At 40.4% G+C, this 18,191-nt stretch overlaps 2 protein-coding genes across 3 annotated transcripts; one reads left to right on the forward strand and one right to left on the reverse strand.

The window, feature by feature from the left end:
• Window positions 1–683: 683 nt before the first annotated feature.
• fam118b (family with sequence similarity 118 member B) lies at window positions 684–9,857 on the forward strand. Of its 2 annotated transcripts, none has more exons than XM_061045898.1 (8): window positions 684–815; window positions 1,810–1,899; window positions 2,139–2,391; window positions 6,485–6,712; window positions 7,399–7,527; window positions 7,738–8,035; window positions 8,640–8,705; window positions 9,013–9,857. In XM_061045898.1, the coding sequence occupies exons 2-8, from the start codon at window positions 1,817–1,819 to the stop codon at window positions 9,051–9,053; spliced, it is 1,098 nt and encodes a 365-aa protein (XP_060901881.1). In that variant the 5' UTR covers window positions 684–815; window positions 1,810–1,816; the 3' UTR covers window positions 9,054–9,857. The 2 variants fall into 2 exon arrangements, with proteins under 2 accessions (XP_060901881.1, XP_060901880.1); XM_061045897.1 differs by having other exon boundaries at window positions 743–1,258.
• Window positions 9,858–10,648: 791 nt separating this feature from the next.
• On the reverse strand, window positions 10,649–18,081 carry srpra (SRP receptor subunit alpha). The gene is made up of 15 exons (XM_061045896.1): window positions 17,964–18,081; window positions 17,707–17,845; window positions 17,328–17,411; window positions 17,051–17,214; window positions 16,717–16,877; window positions 16,443–16,605; window positions 16,181–16,331; window positions 15,973–16,091; window positions 15,711–15,832; window positions 15,530–15,616; window positions 14,483–14,655; window positions 13,484–13,697; window positions 12,221–12,384; window positions 11,704–11,802; window positions 10,649–11,525 (listed from the first exon to the last, which is right to left on the reverse strand). The coding sequence occupies exons 2-15, from the start codon at window positions 17,827–17,829 to the stop codon at window positions 11,397–11,399; spliced, it is 1,953 nt and encodes a 650-aa protein (XP_060901879.1). The 5' UTR covers window positions 17,830–17,845; window positions 17,964–18,081; the 3' UTR covers window positions 10,649–11,396.
• Between the last annotated feature and the right edge of the window lie 110 nt (window positions 18,082–18,191).

Here is an 18,191-nt window from a genome sequence, read left to right on the forward strand (position 1 = left end):
ATGAAATTTGTTTGCTGGGCCATACATTAATTTCTGATTGTACTTGTTTTCTGTAACTTATATGGATCATGATGTCTAATCAGAGGCTTTTAAACATTGGTTGATTTCTCAGTAGGTCTAGGCCTATTACATAACTTGGACGTGTGAATGATGCTTCATTAGAAAGTGAAAAACGTGACGTCCCACACTCCAAAAAGGTTGAAGTCTGCACACTTATTTCATGACTACAAGCATTACAGATTCAGTGAGCAACAGTGCTGAAAACAACTGTAACTCATGAATACTGTACTTTACATTATCTGCTGTATAGCCCCTCATTCGTGGTTTACGTCAGAGTGCTTTGCTGCATTTGAGTGTTCGTCGAAAATCCGCGCTCCCTAGCGTTACTTAAAAATGGCATTGCTATATTTTTTATGCGGTGGAGTTAAAATATATATATATATATATTCAAAATGCACTACCATTTAAACCATTTAATATCATAGAACACTGCCTTTAAAAAATGCCTGAGTGTCTATGGTCTTGGAATACTTGCTCATAAAAATTCCTTTACTTTTTTGTTAACGGTGTGTGCTGTCCTATTCTGTCATGTTAAAAAAAAAAACTTGTTTTATTTTACTGACGGATAGGGCTGGTTGGAATTGAGACATTCTGATAGAGACAATTCCCCCTGTGGAACAACAAAGGTGAACGGTAAATCAGTTTTTCGGGGAGTACGTGAAGGCATCATAAGACCGGGCGCACACGCACATCACAACAGGCGGTGACTTGAACACTGAAGTGAAGCTGACGGACAAAGTGTCGGGGTTATAAAGGTACTTAGGGTGAATTAAGTGACATAGGATTGTTTTGCTTCAGAGGATTTTATAAATCAGTTTTATAAAGCAGTTATTACTCTACTCTCAGGATGTTAGGTAAAACATAGGAAGTGTCGTGCTTTTAAAAACCTCGGAGATAAGTTAGCTCAAAGCATTAAACCAAACCAACGCTAGCTTAACCGGAGTTTGTAGTTAACGCAAACCGGGTCTGTGTGTTTTATTCTCTGGTGATACAGTCCCAGTTAACTAGCCTAACTCCGACGCTAGCGTTAGTATCTGGTTAGCTTTAACATCATTCAAATTAAAAACTCCTGAATCATAGATTCACAAGTTTTTAACGTGGCTCACGGTTACACTCAATCGACTACTACTGTCTGAGGATCAAAAGGATTTCTTTTGGAAGATAAATAAACACTGGACCTTAACTAACCTATCATTTGGTAAGTATGTTTAACGTCTGTTTACCTTTACTACAGCTTAAGAGGTCACGTTGTATCTGTTTGTTTTTGGCAAAGATACTCCTAGGTGTCTCTGTGCTCACTCAGACTTGCTGTTCAGCAGATGGGACATCTTAATGTAAGAGTTATGTAACAACATTTAAAAAAACCACAAAGTTACTTAACTAAAACGACCTGATGTCCCACTGTCTATGACAGTTTCTGGAACAATAGCCTGGCAGTGAAATGCCACACCGCATGGCTCATCAGGCTAGCTGTGTTGCCAGAACGGAATTTTTTACATTATTTTCCAAAATGTTCAAGACATTTCCAGAGAAGACCTGCAGGCAGCACTATGTTTCATTCACCAAGAAACTACGACCTGGCAGGCTTCTATCAATTATACAATTGAAAATAATTCAAAATACTTTCAGGTTTTTTAAAAGGGGGACCTTTAAATTGACAACCAACAACATGATTTGTGTTTGTGATGCTTATTGTTAGCTTAACAAGTCATCAGAGTTAACATGTGGTCGATCATGTTTCTGTTACAGGAGCTGAATGGCCTCCGTTGTTGCAGTGAAAACTGAGAAGCGACCTGCAGCTGATTCTCAGGATGCAGACTCAAATGCAAAAAAACCAAGGTAAGCTCAAGTGCTGTTTGAGCCCGCTACACCATCTGTCTGTAACACATACAACAGGGCTGCTTTTTTAAAAAAATCTTGAGTTTCTTAATTATTGTTGCTCCTTAAAATGTTGGTTTTAGTATCACATTAAATATTTTAGCATTTAAAAATAGTTTGTTTAATATTCATGCTGGCAGAAAGATTTGAGAAGCGGCATCTTCGCACCAATGATCATGCATCCACTTTCTGCCCCAAAGGAAACTCCTGCCCAGCTTGAAGACAAAGCGAGCCCCTGAGCTTGTCCTTGTGATTGGCACAGGGGTAAGCTCTGCAGTGGCCCCTCAGGTCCCTGCACTCCGCTCCTGGAAAGGCCTCATCCAGGCCTTGCTTGATGCAGCAAATGACTTTGACCTACTAGAGGAGGAAGAGAGTCGGCGTTTCCAGAAGCACATGCAAGAAGATAAGAATTTAGTGCATGTGGCCCATGACCTCATTCAGAAACTTTCCCCGGTAAGTCTGCCTGGGCCCTTTTTATTACCTTCCTTTACCACAACATCCTGACGCACATATACAAACACATGGCAGAGAGACTGCCAGTACGCTGTCTTCCTCTCAACTAGGGACATTTTGTTCAACTTGTATTGATTGAGATAAGAAATCTTAAGTGTATCTCGTTAAAATACCTTAAGCAAACAGCCCACGGGTTAGTGCTTCTTTTTCAAAGAATTAATTTTTTGCAAAAAATATTTTGAGTCAGTTTATGTGGAATCAGTGAAGCACACGAAGCAGGCAGTGTTTTCCATTTCTGCTTTTTGCGTACCAAAGGATCTCACATAAATAAAATAAAAACCTCTCTAATGAAAGCTGATCAGCTGAACCAAATCAATCAATCAATCAATCAATAAATAAATATTTATTTGTATAGCGTCAACTCATAACAAGTGTTATCTGTTATGTTACAAAAAGCAGGTAAAAGACCTTACTTATTGTTATGTTACAAAAAGCAGGTAAAAGACCTTACTTATTGTTATGTTACAAAGACCCAGCTTAATCCAAAGAAGTGTTGTATTTTTTAACTCTTCTCAGCCTTCCAAAACAAATGCTTAAAGTGTATAAACAACATATGTTCAGCATACAAACTATGTGGAGCACAATTAGTTGTTTGTTCCAGTCACTTGGAGTCATTTATTACTCATGCATCAAAATGTAGTTGTTAATAAGAGAAATTAAGATATGTATCCTTTTTATGTGGGCGGCTCATGAATTTGCAGTTGCGATTTATGTGTATGATTTCTCATATTGAAAAGCAATTTAACTCATATTATTGAGCAGTCTTATTCTTCAAATTTCTTCAGAACCAATACTGATAAATCGTTGTTCTTGTACACTTAAGGAGTCTTATCCTGTTGTGTATGACATTCTGAGCAAGGCTTAACATCAGGTACCACCTTCAAATTTGATGAACCATCAAGTCCATAATATTATCACGTCCTTCTCGCCAATCAAACTAACATATTCACCAAGAACCTTCAAGGGCATCACCATGGCTGACAAACTGTCACAGGCTCCAGAAAATGTGCTGTGACTGGGAGGAATTTGTTCAATTTGAGTGAGAATCTCCGGCTCTTATTACAGAATTCTAGATATTGATTCTTGAAAAAACCTTGTGAGAAGGTTTTTGGATTTGGACTGGTTTGCTCTGGAGCAGGGCTGGCAGATGGGAGCCTTAAAACCGTTTGCATCCTGTGTTAGTCATGTCTCATCGCACCTTTGACATTGATAAAAAGCTCTTTGTTTCAGCCCGCTGCCTGTTGTCACAAAGGGAACAAACAGCGCTTTTATGGCTTTATCCATCGTGTTCATTTCAATCCATAGTTGTGCAGACACTAGCTTAATGCTGTTGGCTACAAGCACAACAGGCTTTAGCATGCTGAGTAAAAAAAAAACAAGTATAGACTAATGTGAACCAGCAGCCCCCAGCACAGATTTTCCATTCAAACTGAGTTAAAGCACCACCCAAACAGCAAGCATGCATTTGTCGCGATTTCATTCACAAAAAACAACTCGCAAATTTCCCTTAAGGCAATCAAATTTGAGCTAAGTTAATGTGAAATAAAAATATGCTTAATATGTGACTTTAATGTTCTTCAAAGCACATATATTATTAAACCATGTGTGGTTCAATCAAAGTATTCTATGAAAAGTGAAACATGAGGGGGGATCTGCCCTCAGTCCCGTTTATTCAGGTACCAATGCTGTAAGAGTTTAACCTAATTTCACGGAAAGTAGCGGAATTATAGTAGACTGCGAGCACACAGCAGTGGGTAATGAGGCTAATCTGAAGTTAAATCTCAGCAGAATGCGTTCGTGGTAAATCTTCTCACACATTTGACCTCTACAAAAACAAGGCTAACTGCAACTCTGCTGACTCGTTTACTTTCAGGGTGAGGAATATAAACAACAACTTCCAAAAGGGGTCAGTGGAGGAACACTTTCCCTCAATCCATTTATACACATATTGGTGATGATCAGAGAGTTTTAAATGATAAAGCCCTCTGCATACCTTGTTGTAATAGTGACTTTCAGTTAACTTACCCCTACAGAGCTGTCCTTGTGATGTAACCATACCCGTCTGTGTAAAAAGATGATGCATCTCTCCTTATACTGTATTATGGAGTATCATCAGAGCTGTCAATAGTCAGCATCTGTGAGACCACTACTTCTACTTTTCATCAACTTTATACGCGTTGACTTTAGGGCCTTCCAGAGAGAGCATACACCTTTATTTTAAATAAATAAACACATGTTTGGGTTTTGGATGAATATTTAGAAACCAGAGTTGTTTACATACACTTGTTATGATTATTACATAAGTCCAAGGACATTGTGATTACGCTGCAGACACTAGATGTGGATAATGAGCTTCTTCCTGTGGAAAAGACTGCTACTGTTCAGCCCATTAGAGCTGTAATCTCTGGAAGCCAGTGGAGCATTTCCCTGCACCAGGATCACCTTGCTCACTGCATCTCTGCACTACCTTTTGCTATTCTTAGCTGATTGGCTCTTCCCGCGTAAGATTTAGACCATGTAGTCCCGTCCCTAAATCTCTAAGCAGACTGAGTTGGTGTGTACGTTACTACTTGAAGAGCTCTGGGATGGATCGGAGAGGCTGTTTGATACAGAACAAAGAAACCCTTAAGCTTAGATGTGGTTAGACACACCCCTGAGATCTCACTGGAGAGTAATAGTTTGGGCTCTGTGGAAACCACTTGGATTCCTGCAAGAAACAGAGCAGGAGGGTGGAGTGGTGCTGAAGCATGTTCAAACAAAATGTGATTTAAAAAAATGTTGGAACATTCTTCTGTCATGCTTGACGCCAGAGGTACATCACTATTTGAGAAGCTAGCACTGATCTAAATTACAGTTTAAGGCATGCAAAGTACACAAGCCAGAATCCTTTATAACTTGGGTGACTACAAAAAGAAGTGCTGATTTGGCTACACATCATTTGCACTCTGGTATTAGGACATAAGCAAAAAGGTATTACAGCCCTGCAAAAAATGTCATTTTCTGTGAAACGTTTACAGAAGAGGTTAGTTATTGAATCAGTCCCTCAGATGGTTAACACAGCATTCAAAGTCAGAATAACAGTACATTATCTTTACAGTAGCATGTGCAGGTTGTGTTTAACTTCAGTTTGTCCACTCTTGTGTGACCATGAAGACTACACTAATCAAAACAGGCCGGGGAACAGTCAGCTCATATTTTAATTGTTAGTCCCCATGAAATGAAAAACCCATTGTCCAGGTTTTAATCCAGCGTTCCTGTGTTGAATGTTCATTTATCTGCCAAATATGTTTCAATTAAGTATTATCTGACTATTTAACAGGAAGATGACTATTTTCTCTTCCTGTTAAAAATAGTTTAAATGTCTGAGAAATCTTTCAGGGAGTGCTGCTTAAGAGAGCTGTTTAATTTGACCAATTAAACAGCTTTGTTGAAGCTAACGATCCAATCATATTCATCCCAACATTATGTCCTGCCTTGTATCTTGTGCTTGGTTTGATCCCGTTTCAGTAGTAAATGCGTCACGACGCAGAAGTAAGATACTCTCAAAGTTCCGTTTCCTTGGTGACTATGAAAGGCAGGCCGGTTTTTAAAAAAACAGTGAAGCAAATAACATTTTTAAATAGTCAACTTCCTCTTGATAAATGAGATCACAGGGCTGAACTTCCCCATTTCCTCATACTGCATCCAGTGCTGTGTAAAGGTGCTAACAATTGATCGTGTGTATGTTTGAAGAGTTCATATAGACTTCTGTTCTGAGTGCAAACTTTCTTGTTGTCTTAAGTTGTAAAGAAGTGATCATTTCCAGGTTTTTGTCGAGGCCTGACCAAATCTTGTACCTGTACATAACATGTTATTTTTTTATAATGATTTTTGTGTGTTAGACTTAAACTTCCACATTTAAGACCTGCAGTTGTGTGAGAACAACCAACTAGGTCATTCCCTACTAAATATACATGAACAGTAAATGAAATAACTCTGAGTCAGTTATCCATTTCCTTTTGTTATTTATGATGTTTTTATTTTAATTTTACAGAGAACTGGGAACGTGCGATCAACATTTTTCAAGGACTGTCTATACGAGGTGTTTGACGATTTGGAGTGCAAGATGGAGCACGCGGGGAAACATTTACTGCGTTCTGTGCTGCAGTTGATGGAGAGTGGAGCCCTGGTCCTCACTACTAACTTTGACAACCTGTTGGAGATCTATGCTGCTCACCAGGACACCAAGCTGGAGTCTCTGGACCTGACGGATGAAAAGAAGGTAAACAGGGTTTGGATTATCTTTATTCTGCCACAATACATCCAGGCAGCTTTTTTCAGTGCAAAGGTCATTTTATGTTTCACTCATATTGCTCCTTGTTTGGGGAAGTTTCGCAGCAACGTACAGTAGATGATACTTTGAACTGAAGGAGTCATTTGTCTCTTGCAGGTGGGAGAAGGTTAAAGTTCTAGCCATTACTCAGCTGCTGTCAAATTTTATTGATTGAACAATATTTACTTTTGGCTTAAGACTTCACTGCAGGGTTAGCGTGTTTTTTCAGAGATAAGTCTGTGTCTTTTCCTGACTAGAAACTCTGAAATCTGAATTGTAAAATCATGTCTTTCTTGTCCCTTTGCATTTAAAGTTGCTTTGATTACATTTAAATAAACCACAAACTTGAAAGGGTTAGTCAGTGTTTTGTTAGAGACTTGTTGCCTGCCTCTCAGTCCTGGTATTTATGCCCCATCTCCATCAGGGCTAATATCCTTTCACTGCTGTTTACTGATTTTACTCCCTGCCCAGCCAGAACAGGATTGAGTGCAATGGACTGTTAAGAGTGTGCCCGTGTGTGTGTGTGTGTGTGTGTGTGTGTGTGTGTGTGTGTGTGTGTGTGTGCGCTCGTGTGTGTGTGTGTGCGTGCGTGTGTGTGTGTGTGCGTGCGTGCGTGTGCGTGTGCGTGTGTATAGGTATTGGAGTGGGCTCAGGAGAAACGGAGGTTAAGTGTTTTGCATATCCACGGCGTTTACACCAACCCCAGTGGTATTGTGCTGCACCCTGCTGGCTACCAGAATGTACTGAGGAACACTGAGGTCATGGTGAGTCCGGGGAAACTTCAGGTTTTGTTTCTGATGAACAACTTTTTCTGCGACAGATTCTCTACTAAATGCCCCAAGTATAAAGCCATAAAGCATTTCATTTTACTATATTAAGGCATGGGTTGTGTAATTCAATGTGTGTTGTGCTGCTGCACTTCGATTCTTCTTTGTTTTTGGTGTTGTAATAAACACAACTGCTGGTTTCAACAGCGGGAGATCCAGAAGCTCTACGAGACCAAATCCTTTGTTTTTCTGGGCTGCGGCCGCACGGTGGACGACACCACCTTCCAGGCTCTTTTCTTGGAGGCGGTCAAGCACAAGTCGGACCTGGAGCACTTCATGCTGGTGCGGCGCGAGGATGTGGGCGAGTTCAAGAAGCTGCGGGACAACATGCTGGACAAGGGCATCAAAGTCATCTCCTATGGAGACGAGTACGCCGACCTGCCTGAGTACTTCGAGAGACTAGCCAATGAAATCTGCAACAGAGACGTGTCCACCAACGGCTGGGGTAAGGAGGGAATCCAGTCACTGATCATTGTTTTTCTCTTAAGCCACATCAGCTGAAGAGAAAAACGTTGAACAAGTCAAAGCAAATCAAAGCGGCCAGGTGAAAAATATGCTGTTGACTTTCATTATGGAAGATCAGTGTTAATATTCACACCATTTTCTAATTTAGTCATAGTCTCCTGACGAAAATGTCCTTTATATTTAGTCAGACATTAGCCATTTGGTATTGATTTAATTTAGTCAATTAGTCAATGACTAAAATTGCACATAATTTTAGTTGACGAAAAAAGAAGATATTTTAGTCAACAAAATCAGACGCAAGCTTTTATTTTGATTGAAAAAAATCAGTCTGGAATTAAACTACTATAGAATAGAACGTTTATTTATAAAGTGTCTCGACTAATTGAAAGAACAATATTTAACAATTAGCCGAAGCTAAAAGCAAGTTAACCTGTCATGTTCTCAATCTAATTGTTGGCCCAAGAAAAAGTATTGAGTCATTTTCTTTAAATGCCTCTTCTGGAACAGCAATTTTTATTTTTTTTACCTCCCATAACCTGATTTGCCTCTTATATATAATCCTTTTTTTTAATCTTCATCTTCAGGCTCTCCCTCACAAAACGGGGAAGAACAGCAGAACGGCTTCAACACACAGAAGAGCCTTCTTCAAGGTTAGGACTGAATGCTCCTCTTTGGCTTCAGGCAGTGGCAACTTGCAAGAAACATTTCCAGAGTAAAACAATAAAGCTCTGTCATGACTCTTGTATTCTTACTGCTTACTAATAGAAGTCTGTTCTTGATTTTTCACCATCAGAGACCTGTTGGGTCTTCTTTTTCCACAGATACAGCTGACTTTGCTGGATTGCACGCAGGGCAGTCAGTTTGCAACTGTTTGATTGATGCATTGTTTCACAACTGTTACTTAACTCCCCTCCTTCTCTTTTTCTTCCCACCCCCCCACAATATCATTCTTGACAGACACACGGTCGGGATCAGTATCATTCCGTTCCCTCCATTGACAGATTGGTCTTCTTTGAATAGTATTAACTAGGATTTCAAAGTGTTTAAGAATCCTGGAACACTCTGGGCCAAAGGAGATCTTACAGCTGTCAGTACTTTACAGATGTCTTATCGTTTTCCTTTTATTGGTTCTTGTTTTAAAGGGAAAGGAGAAGTTTAAAGTTTCTTTCAATGCAATGACCTGACCTTAATGGTACAATGTTGTACTGTATTTAAATGTTTGTCAACAACTGGTGAACACCAGTAAAAAAAAAAATTTGGGGAAATATGCAGATGATGGGAAGATATCTCAAATCATAAATGACAAAAATGATGATCTACTTACAGATGTTGACTGTGATGTATTGATTCAATGTTTGGATATGGAGATAGACAAACGCAGGTAAACAAACTGTTTCAGCTGAACCGACCTGCCCTGTAGATGTTCTAGGTCACATGCTGTAATGCACAACTCATCTTATCTTAACTGAAATCAGTCTCTTGCTGAATATGTAAGGATTCGGTCTGTCACGCTCGACCCTTGATCCAGAGAAAAAAAAAACTTGATTTGCACACTACTGGGTGAGGAAGGTGGACAGGTCAAAACAATCCTATGTCATGGAAGGTTACACTACTTTAAAGTTGTCTTTAAAAGTTCAGAAGAAAATGTTTGCAGAGAAGCTCCCAGCCAGTAGCAATCACTTTGCCACTCCTGTGCTGAAAATGTCCTTGATAAGCCTTTTTTTGTATTTTTATTACTTGCATGTGTTTTCTGATACCGTATTTATATGTCCCATTTTCAAAATAAAGCTTTTGGTATCCCACTTGTCTTGTTATTTCAATAATGAACGTTCTGGAGTGGTCTGTAATAGGACCAGAGACCACCACAGGGGAAGCTGTGGCTCAGTTGGTAGAGTCGGTCGTCTCGGAAGGTTTGGGGTTCGATCCCCAGCTCCTGCAGCCACATGTCCGATGTGTCCTGCAGCAAGACATTTAATCCAAAATTGCTCCTCCTGCTTCTTTGACGGCATATGAATGGGATTAGTTACTTCTGATGGACTCTACATATATATATATCAACCTCTACCATCAGTGTGTGAATGTGTAGGTGTGACATGCAGTGTAAAAGCTCTTTGAGTAGTCAGAAGACTAGAAAGGTCCTACACAAGCTCGAATCCATTTACCCTGTTCCCTGCAACACATGACAGAACAAGTCCCGCTTTCCAGGCGGTGAATAGCATATAGCAGCTTTATTTAAAAATGTTTACATTCTCATAAATTAACTCAGATCTTCTGTATATCTCTTGATTCTCTTGTATTGCACTTCCACAAATTAAATGGGGGCAAGAGAGAGATTTAAGACTTCTATATCCTCTGTATGAAATGAAGACTTAAAAAAAAACCCACTGAGGGAAAAACAAAGGTGGCCAGACAACTTCCAACTGACCACACCAGAAGGCATACTCTGAAAATATACACAACCTTTAAGAACTACCTAGAAATGAAGTTACAAAACCATTCCACCTGAATGAACTATAAACGCTGGGGGATCAAAGTCTCAATGTTTGTAATGAAACTGTATTATCTGTGTGTTAGGCAGCCAAAGGGTCATTAGTAGTTCACCCACAGTTATCAGTTTATTTGTTAGGTTTCAATTGGCTGTACCTGAGAGGTCAGCTGTTCTTCCTGGGGTCCATCACCTTGTTTAGCAAAGCATTGTTTTATGTTTTTGTCAGGGGCACATGTAAGATCATAATTGCTAACTCCTCAGGCCTGGAGTTAGCTGCAATGCCATGGAACTTTAAAAAGGACAGCCATCCATCCATGTAGTGAAAGTGTTAACTAAGAAGACAGGAGACGGATAGGCACTATGGTCACTAAGCTTTCCTCAGGCACAGGCAGCTGCCGAAATGTCACATTCAGCAGGCCCTCACAACCTGACCTCATTTACATGAAGAGGGGAAAAGTGACTGACAAAATGCCAGGTTTGGGAAGTCTTTACTGTGTAAACCAGTAAACTGTTGACATTTACAGCCTAGGTCCATTTAGTCAGCTAAAATGTCATGATTGAACTTGTGTCTCTCAAAACTCAGGCTGGTCTGAGGTACCTTAATGTAGGCCTCAAAGTTTTGAAATGATGCCCCTCTGGCTTTGTCTTTTAAGCTTGTCCTTTACTGGGAGAATGGAGTCCTTCTTGTTCCTACATTTGTTCTCTAATCGTAGCAAAGTAGAGTGGAACAGGCCAGGACTGGAGGTTAAGAAAATCGCAGGTTAGCAGGGCTGGAGCATCTCATGGCAGCGTGGCAAAAGGTATTGTTGGCTTTTGTTGAGACGATGAATAAAACAGCAGAACATGCAGCCGCTTAAGCCTTCATCAGGGCGCTAACCACGGCGCGGGCATTGAGGCTGCGCAGGTCGTTGTAGGTCTGCCCGGTGCCCACAAACACAATAGGCTGGCCTGTGATGTAAGTCATGGAGATGGCAGCACCGACCTGTGAAGGAAAAGAAGGATGACGCATGATGATGCTATCAGGTTTCCACATGGGAATGATCCATAAGTTATAAAACCGCCACAGGGAAATCATTGACTAAAATCAAAGGATCGTTTAAAAGGCCACACCCCCCATGACAAAAAGACAGAACGGAAAAGAAGAGAAAACATTAAAGTACCTTATCATCGATGGTATCAAACTTGGTGAGAACGATTCCATCAATGAGGCGGGGCTTGTCCGACATGGAGTGGTCTGCCAGAGCCTGGTTGAACTTCACCTGATGACAAGAGGAAATGAAAGTTGAGTTATTCATGGGAACACCTCCAACACATTTAACATGTACAGCACCATCCTTCCATATGTATGTAGTATAGAGAAGGATGATACCCATCTGTTTCACAAATAAGACTAAGCAGACAGTGGATCAACACTGCCCTCTGCTGGAGGTTTTAATAACAAATCAGTTTGAACATTTTCATATTGAGTGGTTAGTCAGAAGCCTCAGTTTGATTGCATACTAATGTATAATGTAGTGACACAGATGTTTCATTGGAATTCAATTCAGTAAGTCCTTGGAAAATATAAATTTTCATAATTCAAGTTGCTATGACGCTGACCCTCTCCCCACTGTCGCTTATTATTTACATTTCCTCTCTGTCTGATCTGGAGAGGACAGATGTTGTCAGTGGTCTTACCAGCTGGTCAACAGCCTCGTTTCCCACCAAAGCTTCTCCCACAAACAGCACAAGGTCGGGCATGTTGACTGCAATAAGTTTGGCTAAGGCCGTCATGAGTGGGGCGTTGTCCTGCATACGCCCAGCAGTGTCCACCAGCACCACGTCGAAGGCCTGGTTGCGAGCTGGATGGATAGGACGCATGTTACTTTACCAATAAATGAATGGAATGACTTTTAACACACATACAAATAAGCAAACACATTATCAGCATCTCTACTTCATAACCCACACAGGTTCACCCTCTTGCATCACTATGGACATTTTTGTCCATTTGGTCAAATGTTTCCTCTTTATCTTTCCATCATTTTGTCAGAAAGTCTCTCTCTTGACACATTTTGGAATGCACTTTTTATTTTTTTTAATAGATCAATAGAACACTGGGAAACATGTTTACTACCCTCTTAAGTCACTAAGGACAAAAATGTCCACTTCCAAAAAACTGATATAAAAATAGAACAGATTGATATTTTTTTTTAAGATTTTTTATTTTTTTTTAAAGATTTTTTTTGGGGCTTTTTGTGCCTTTATTGTAGGGATATGATAGTGGATAGAGTCGGGAATCAGGGAAAGAAGTCATTTAAGGATACCTTTCCGATAGAAAAGGACAGCTGTCATTAAAAGTAACACATGAACACCAAGATTCCTTCAAGTGTTTGTGTCGCCGTGTCGGCTTGTCCCCACCCCCCCAACGCTGTAAACCTAGGGGAAACACTGTGCATTGTTAGTTTTAGTGTAGCATCAGATTTAACATGTAGTTCCCTGTTTGGACATTGGAAGGCGACAATGTCAAATTTACAAAAACTGCTATAAAAATAGAACAGATTGATATTTTTTTCTACTTTTTTCTGCATAAATCTCTTCAACAACTTCAGCCCTGCTCAAAACAAATATTGAATAATTATCAGGAATTTAACCCTTTAAATGCCAGAATCATGTAATCAAACTGTCATTTAAAGGGTTAAATTCCTAAAAATGATTGAATGTTTGATAGTTTTGAGCAGGGCTGGAGTTGTTTAAGAGATGTATGTAGAAAAAAAGTAGAAAAAAATATCAATCTGTTCTATTTTTGTAGCAGTTTTTAGGAAGTGGCCATTTTTGTGCTTAGTGACTTCAGAGGGTAGTAAATGAAACTGATGCCTGAGGGTTAAGTCAATACAGTGAATGCAAACAACGATTCCTACCAGTGAATAGCCACTCAACAGTAAGGGTAAAGTGTTTTACCATAGGCAATGGCCTCCATGGCAATCCCAGCAGCATCCTTCCCGTAGCCTTTCTCATACAGCTGGACTACGGGTCTCCCTCCGTGATGCTCTGGGGGATGAAGAGAGTTCAGACGGCGCTGATGAGTGCGGAGCTGCTCCACTGCTCCGGCACGGAAAGTGTCACAAGCAGCGATCAGTACAGTGAACCCGTTTTCTATCAGCCAGAATGAGATCTGAAGAAAGACAGAAAGAAAAATGGTGAATTCACTTCCTGTAAAGACGATTAAAAGTGTAACAAATAATCAGTACGTTTAAAATGGTACTTCCCCAAAGTTAAATAGTAACGAAACATGAGCTGGAAAGGTCTATATTTTAAACATGTTCCAGAAATGATGATGAACAAACCCTGAACCCTCCAGTTGAGAGACGACTGACTTTACCACTGAGTCACAGCCAACTTCAAGGCTGGGCAGAGGTATCTGTTTGTATGTGATCTTTTTTTAAGGAGTGTCTCTAGTTGATCTGCATTGGGGAAACACCCAACTTAAAATTTAATTTATGATCATCCGAGTGTGAACTCAATTTTAGGGAACGAGGTCCAGGGGCAGAATTCACACACAGGTCACACTTGACCTTTTTTCTACTGCAAGAATACGATTGTGCCATGAAGGAAAAACATTTTAGCATATTGACCAGTGATTATTAAGCTAGATTAAATATTTATATTAATGTTGTCTGTGTGCTCCTTAACACCAACTTGCAGAATTAACAACCTGGCCTTCCACATTCTAATAACTTGGTTCGTATGAATCAGATCAGTTCACTTTTTCACCCACTGAAATTGAATTTTTAATAAAATCTACACCAATAGTTAGAGTAACAACATTTCAGTACACGAGAAACTGCACCGAAATTGAGTTCTAAACTGAAGAATCTGATGCCCCAGGATCATGGGGACACTTGATAAAAGGGAGGATGTAGGTTACATGTAATAGGATTTTAAACATTGACAACCCACCTTGGCCAGGTTAGTGGACTTTCCAACCCCATTGACACCACAAAACGTAATGACAAAAGGCCGACGCTGGCTCTGCGCCTCCATGACATCTCTCAGAATATCCACCCGGCGCTTGGGCTGCAGGATCTGCACCAGGGAGTCCTGCAGGGCCTGCTTTACAGTTGAGGCCACAGCTACAGAAACAAACAGACACACAATGTTGGATCTGGTCTCCTGGCATGATGTAGTCTTGCAACATTGTTGATGCTGTGCTGGTATTTACTGATGCCAATTAACTACTTAAGAGTTACAACAACATCTTTTTTGTGCAATTTGACTAAGAGGAGGGATTCAGAAAGATCCAAAGTTACACAATTGATTTAGAAACATGAAGTGAATCAATATGATAAAGAACTAAGACTTTCAAGGCCTTGAGCTAATATCATGATTATTGACTTTTATCTCAGGCAGCAGTGTCTCAGTCTGTAGAGACTGGGGGTTGGGAACCAGAAGGTCACCAGCTCAAGTCCCAGTATGGACCAAGATGGAATTGGGACTGGTTTCTGCTGAGATGCTCCTGAGCAATGCAAGGAACCCCTAACTCCTCTGTGACTGGTAAACTGTATACAGATAAGCTGATGACGAGTTCCACTGGGTGGCCTGATTCTGATCTCTGTATAGACTGACGGCCAACAAATAAAAGATCTAATTGAATTAAACATGTTAGATATAAATTACGGGCATGGTTTATAACCTTAAACATTTTTATAAATGTTTATGCAACATTCTGAGCAACACTGCAAAGCACGTCCTGCGTACATGAAACAAGACATGAACCTCTTATAATCAAATTACTGCAGTAACCACGCGTACAAAGTACAGAAAACACATTACTGAAATAACATCACTTTTCACAGCATGAAGACCTGTGCTCTCAGAGAGGGACAGGAGTACGAAGAGCTTTGGTTAACTAAACCTCTCCCCAAGTAAAATAAAAAACATGATTTGAAAAAGTGAAGATCTGCAGTCAAGCGTCTGTGTGTTAAATAAGTCAGAAAGTTGACTTACTGGTGAATGTGCCCATGACTTTGCCTTCCAGTTTTTTGGCTACAGAGTCACAGAGCTGGGAGGCGATTTCGGCTGCTACATTCTTTGCTGATGGATCATAAAGGAGAAGTGTTAATAGCAGACGATTGGATTTTTAAATATTTCACTAAATCATTGGGTTGGATGAGAAAGATGTTTTTACTGATAAGGTGGTCCCTCATCTTCTCCAGTACTGCCTCCATGTCCTCCCTGGTCAGGCTCTTGGACCCCACCAGGCCCTTCAGCATTCCAAACATGCCCCCAAAGCCACCACCTTTTTTGGAGCTAGAACAACCAACAATTGTTAGCTTTTTTTTTTTTTTTTTTTTTTTACAGTGCAACGTGAATTTAAAACATTGAGTAAAAGGTGGCAGACACACCAAAAAAAAAAACAGCCTAGCTATGTGATAAATAAACTGTATTACCTTGTCTTGCTCGTTTCACTTATAACAACTCTCTCCTCTTCCTCCTCGATCACCTCGTCCTCACTGGACTCATAGTCCACAGACAGCAGGTCACCCTTCATGGAGTTCAGCTGCATCCCCTGAAACCCATCAAGACATTGCATTGAGAGACTTAGCAACAGACCACATAAAGAAAAGCTCTTTAGGTAGAGATGGAGGTGGTACATACAGCGTCAAATTGTGTTTCAGGATTCTGTTCTCCACCATTGGGGGAACCGTTTTCATTCCTTCCGCTGTAGTCCAATTCCTTGGCGCTGCTGCCACCCATGTCCCAAACCCGCCTTTGCTTCTCCTTCGGCTTCTGAGGCTTTGGAGACTTACTGAGTAGAGTGACAGAATATCAGAACAAATTCAGCAGCAATAAGCAAAATAAGACATTATCTTTCTACACTGCTCTTTGAGTTGAAATGAATGAATGTTGCATCTCTTACGTTGGTTTTTCAGTGGGTACCACCATGCGCTTGCGAAAGAATTCCTCTCTCTTCTTCTGGATGATCTCATCAGACGTCATGCCCTGGTTACCATTCTCCACCGTCTTCTGCCCAGAGGATGAGTTCTTGATTTGATCCACTTTGGCAGGCTCAGCTGCAGGAGCTGGAGACGATTGGACAAGAAAAACCAAGTCAAGATAGAAAATCTAAATTGTGCTACACTAACATTATTCATTGAGATGTTTCAGAACAACAAAACTCCAACAGCACTTACCCTCCTTTTTGGTATTTTTGTTCTTCTTGCCACTGACTTCTTTGCCTTTGTCTCCACCCTTTGTTTCAATCATTGACTTCACAGTTTTTTGGGATTTTTCAGAGTCCTTAAAAGACCGCATGGGGGCGGGACTTCGAGCTCTGCTGCTCTCCTCCGCCTCTCTTTGGGTAAACATCAGCATGAAGAAGAGAAAAAAAGTTTTAGTTAATGAAGTACATTTAAAAATTGCAGCTTCATTGGTCTGATAGTTTCCTTTCTATAAATGATTAGGATATAGACAATGATAGCCATTACACTTTGATTAAAAGAAATGACCTCTGTGAGTCATGTTTACCTGAGAAGCATCTTAAAGTCATCTTCAAATTCAAAGTTGTTACTCAGAAGTTTGAGAGCTCCTTTTTGCTCCAGCTCATTCTTATAACGATCCCTGAAGTGGAGCTGCACATCATCTATGAACTTGTCCACATAAGTCAACGTCAGGATCTTTTGAAAACCCACCTTAGATCAGAGAAGAGTGGTGATCAGTGTGTGAAGCAGAATATCAAACAAACACAAAGTATCACATGTTCAGTTTCATTGTGATGTATTTAGGTTGCAGATGAGAGACTTACCACAAAAATTAACTCGAACTCATTGTCGAGCTTGTATTTTAGACTCAGGGCCTCATGGGTATATGAGTTGTTCCCACTCCGCTCCTGTGACGTCACAAACATCGTTGACATGTCAACAGCAGCTTTACACACATGTGAATGCGGCTACAGCTAGCTTACTGACAATATAAAGGCAGTGACTGCAGCAATACAAATCGGTCTTAACATTACAAATCGTAACAATGTGATTATTAGGCTATAGATAATTCAAAAGTCGACTGTTTAATACACAAACGTTACGCAATAAGCTAACGTGTGCCACCTTTTAGCATTAGCCTTAGCTATCTTAGCCATATGACAGACTGTGTGAACAGTTGTTTCAGGTGTCGTTGTGTCTCACCTGAAGAATCACAGAGCGGATCAAAGCGTTGACAGGTCCAGTGAAGGACTCAGAGACCCCGGCTCCCTGAAAACACCACAACACTATCCCCCCTTTGCTGAAGATGGTGAAGAAGTCGAGCATCTTGAACACCACGTATCTGGATTTAAAAAACACACACGGAGAGAACAGGTGAAACCTTTACACCTTAGTTTCTCAGGTGGGCCCAGTACACCTGAGAAGAGACCCTGCTCACACTTTAAACAATGACATCTTACCAGATAAATACTTAAATAGAAAATAAATCCCCCACGAGAAAAGCCCACCGCCAGAGCAGAATTGTTTTAGACACGTCAGAAGCAGAAACAGGAAGTGACGGGTGCTTCCGGAGATTTCTTCGCGCATGCGCAGCAAAGCATGTGATAGTCTGATTTTAATAAAATAAAAAAAACGTTTTACAACATGAGGTCAATGTATTGTGTTTATGGTGACTTAGATGTGACTTG

Source organism: Labrus mixtus, chromosome 9, assembly GCF_963584025.1.
Source record: "Labrus mixtus chromosome 9, fLabMix1.1, whole genome shotgun sequence".
NCBI lineage: Eukaryota > Metazoa > Chordata > Actinopteri > Labriformes > Labridae > Labrus > Labrus mixtus.

Coding starts and splice junctions, on each gene's coding strand:
- fam118b (XM_061045898.1), top strand. CDS start 1,817: ATGGCCTCCGTTGTTGCAGTGAAAACTGAGAAGCGACCTGCAGCTGAT. Junction 6,713..7,398: donor ACCTGACGGATGAAAAGAAG/GTAAACAGGGTT, acceptor GCGTGTGTATAG/GTATTGGAGTGGGCTCAGGA. Junction 7,528..7,737: donor TGAGGAACACTGAGGTCATG/GTGAGTCCGGGG, acceptor TGGTTTCAACAG/CGGGAGATCCAGAAGCTCTA.
- srpra (XM_061045896.1), bottom strand. CDS start 17,829: ATGCTCGACTTCTTCACCATCTTCAGCAAAGGGGGGATAGTGTTGTGG. Junction 16,092..16,180: donor CTGAAACACAATTTGACGCT/GTATGTACCACC, acceptor GATGGGTTTCAG/GGGATGCAGCTGAACTCCAT. Junction 15,617..15,710: donor GATGAGGGACCACCTTATCA/GTAAAAACATCT, acceptor ATGATCCATCAG/CAAAGAATGTAGCAGCCGAA.